At 55.6% G+C, this 2,941-nt stretch overlaps 1 protein-coding gene across 2 annotated transcripts in view; it reads right to left on the minus strand.

Moving 5' to 3' along the window:
• Ogg1 (8-oxoguanine DNA glycosylase) overlaps positions 1 to 2,035 on the minus strand; it is a 4,890-nt gene extending 2,855 nt beyond the window's left edge. The window contains exons 1-3 of one of the 2 annotated variants that reach the window (XM_023705492.1): positions 1,725 to 2,035; positions 1,171 to 1,418; positions 465 to 644 (exon numbers count right to left, since the gene is read on the minus strand). In XM_023705492.1, the coding sequence (XP_023561260.1) occupies positions 465 to 644; positions 1,171 to 1,418; positions 1,725 to 1,831 (535 nt within the window). In that variant the 5' untranslated portion in view covers positions 1,832 to 2,035. Of the gene's footprint in view, positions 1 to 464; positions 645 to 1,170; positions 1,419 to 1,639 lie in introns of both variants that reach the window. The other variant, XM_023705498.1, reaches the window with a different exon arrangement.
• Between the last annotated feature and the right edge of the window lie 906 nt (positions 2,036 to 2,941).

Here is a 2,941-nt window from a genome sequence, read left to right on the forward strand (position 1 = left end):
GGTTGCAGTGGAGAACTAAAGACCAAGCTTCTAAATGCCAAAAATCTCAGTCCCTCTCTCTTTTGTTTTGTGAGGCTTGCTATGCTATCCAGACTGGCTTTGAACTCATTATGTAGTCCAGACTGGCTGCTAGCTCAAGGCAATCCTCCTGCCTCAGCTTCCTGAGTGCTTTAATGCACTCCAAAAATGCCTTTTTTTTTTGAGGTGGGCTATCACCTTGCTGTGCAGTTCCCAAGTGCTTCGCCTTGCTTAGTTCTTATACCTGCTAGCTGATTTCCACGCCTTTGTGAAATAGTGTTGCTGTTCACAACATGCATGTACTTTAGGAGCAGAACTGTGGTTCCTAACAGTGACTGCAGCTTGAATTTTCTATATACTTCCTGTGGGGTGAGCACTTTGTTAGGTGCAGGACGTGTGTCCCTTCATTCTACCTCATGATGGGGGAAGAGGCTCCATGTACTCACCAGCCAGGGTCTGCAGGCTGGGAAAGCCATGATAGGTGACACCATCAAGCTGGACAAGCCGAGGGCCGAGCGCCTGGCAGAGCCGCTCGACCATGCCAGTGATGCGGGCAATGTTGTTGTTGGTGGAACAGATGAAGGAGAAAAGGCATTCAGTGGGGTCCTGGCGCAGAAGTCGCACCCCTGGGGAACAGAGTGGGGTCTGAAGATAATGAGGGGCGGTACTGCTACAGAAAGCAGTTCCAGATCTTTCATTCCTTGTGGCACCCGAGGAGGCCTGGATTACTACCCCATTTCACTGATAAGTAACAATGCAAGCACCATGCAGACAGAGGTTAATGTCCCTTTTGTCCCCTGCTATCACCAGTTACATACTCGTTGCTCTGACACCTTTACAAAATGAATAAAGTCACCTGCCCCAGGCCATGCCACCAAGGTTAGCCTCTATCTTTCTTTTCTTTTTGGTTACTGGGAGTCAAACTCAGGACTTGCGCTTGCTAGGCAGGTGCTTAGGCCACTGAGCTACATCCCTGGCCCTAGGCTCCATAATTTCATAATGGCGATCAGTATGGTGATAAAAATGTGCCAGGAACTATTCTCAGCTCCTTTATTCCTCATAAATCCTATGACATAGACAAAAGACCCATTTTACAGAATCACAGACAACGAATGCACAAGCACCCAGTCTCCACTGGGGCTGTATCCTCACCTTGGAATTTCCGAGCCACCTCCTGGAAGTGGGGGTCCACGGCACCCCAGTGGCTGTATAGCTGGGCCAAGTTGATATCCAGCTGGAAGTACTTGCGCACGGCCTCCAGCTCCTCCAGCGTGGGCTTGCCGAGCCAGCCCTTGTCCCCCCGATACACAGTGCAGTGCAGCTGCTCCTCGGTCTGTGTCAGTGTCCACACCTGGCCCGCCAGCACGCCACTCCAGTGTGCAGGGCTCTGCTCCCTCCACCTGTACCCAGGTGCAGATGGGCCTCATCCTGCTTCCTTTCCTTCACCCTTTGGGTCCCTCCTGTCCCTTAGATGACTCGATTACAAAGCTGACTTATCAATTACCAAGTAACGGGGCTACCCTTTGCACCAGTTTTAGCGCCTTAACCTCACAACGCTGCAGACTTATCACCTTGATAAAGCAGCGCTTAGTTTCTTTTTAAAATTCTGAGGTGTACCTAACTCCCCCGTACTATTCCTAACATTCCTTTACACCTTGGCCAGCAGCACAAAGCAGGGGAGGGGCCTCCGAGGTGCAGCCACTCACCGGAAGGACTGTCCAGAAGCTAACACCAGGTCCAAGCGCAGCTCCGCGCGTGGACACAGGATAGAGGCCCAGAGGGCCGGGGTGCAGGTGAGCGTGCGGTGCTTCATGCTACAAGCGGAAGGGCAGCTGGCCCCATCGCACTGGCCCCTCCCCTCCAGCAGCCAGCGTTCTTCTCCCTTTCCAGCGGCGCAGGCACCGCCCTCCTCCTGATGCACCCTCCCCTCGACCGCAGCCTCAGGGCGCCCCCGCCGCTCCGTGCAGCCGAGACACTAGCGCGCGGGTGTTCTCGCAGTGTCACGCCGGAAGCAGAGACGAGGCGCCGCTCATTCGATCCGAGGAAAAGGAGGCGCCAATGAGGAGTGGGCCTGGCGCGGAGGGCGGGCCTTCCTGAGCGCCGGGATTTGGGTGCGCTCGACCGCTATCTCGGCGGCTGCGTCTCCCCGCGCCGGTTCTGCTAGTGTGATAGGGTCCTTCGACCCCTCAGAGTGGCCCTTCTCGGTGCTACCTCCTGCCCCAGCGTGTCCCGAGGGTCAGATCTGCACCCTGCTCCCGGGAAGTCCCCAGGCTCAGAGCCAAACACGGTTCCGGCCCTGAGCGCCTTCGCAGTCTCCCCAGGTCTCCGCAGGATGTGCCCTCGAGCCCTCGCGGGCGAATGCCCTAGCCCCATCCAGGCTTCCTGTCTCTCTACGCCTAGTGGTCCCGAGTCGGCGGAAGGCTAGCTCTGGGTAGTGCAGCAGGGCAGCCACTGTGTTCTAGTGCACAGAAGCAGCCCGAGGCAGGCCTCTCCCCACCCCTGCTGCCACCTGGGCTGGCAGAGGTGGTGGTTCTGGCTTGCTGGAGGTCAGCAAGGTCACTGGTACCTAACCTGTGAGACTGCAAGTCCTTAAAAGGACCAGATCTGCTTTTTCTACAGGGTGCATCTGCTAGCAGAGCATGCCCAACGTCAGTATTAAATTAATAAGGACACTGTCTCAGTCTTACTCCTCAGTGGCTGCAAGGCCTTGGTCTACCATGTCCACCTGTGACTGTCTCGTGTTTGGCTATGGTACCCCACAGGCACCTAATACTTGAGAGGCATTTCTGCAACCAATACTGGTTGGACGGAACATGACAGAGTTGAGGGTGAAATGAAAGCGACCTGCTACAGCCCTGTCTCCGCACTTGCATCAGGCTCTGAGGAAAGAACTCAAGGCCGGGCCGGGGAGATGGCTTAGTAG

The sequence above is a fragment of the Octodon degus genome, unplaced genomic scaffold (genome assembly GCF_000260255.1).
Source record: "Octodon degus isolate 3935 unplaced genomic scaffold, OctDeg1.0 scaffold00008, whole genome shotgun sequence".
Taxonomy (NCBI): Eukaryota; Metazoa; Chordata; class Mammalia; order Rodentia; family Octodontidae; genus Octodon; species Octodon degus.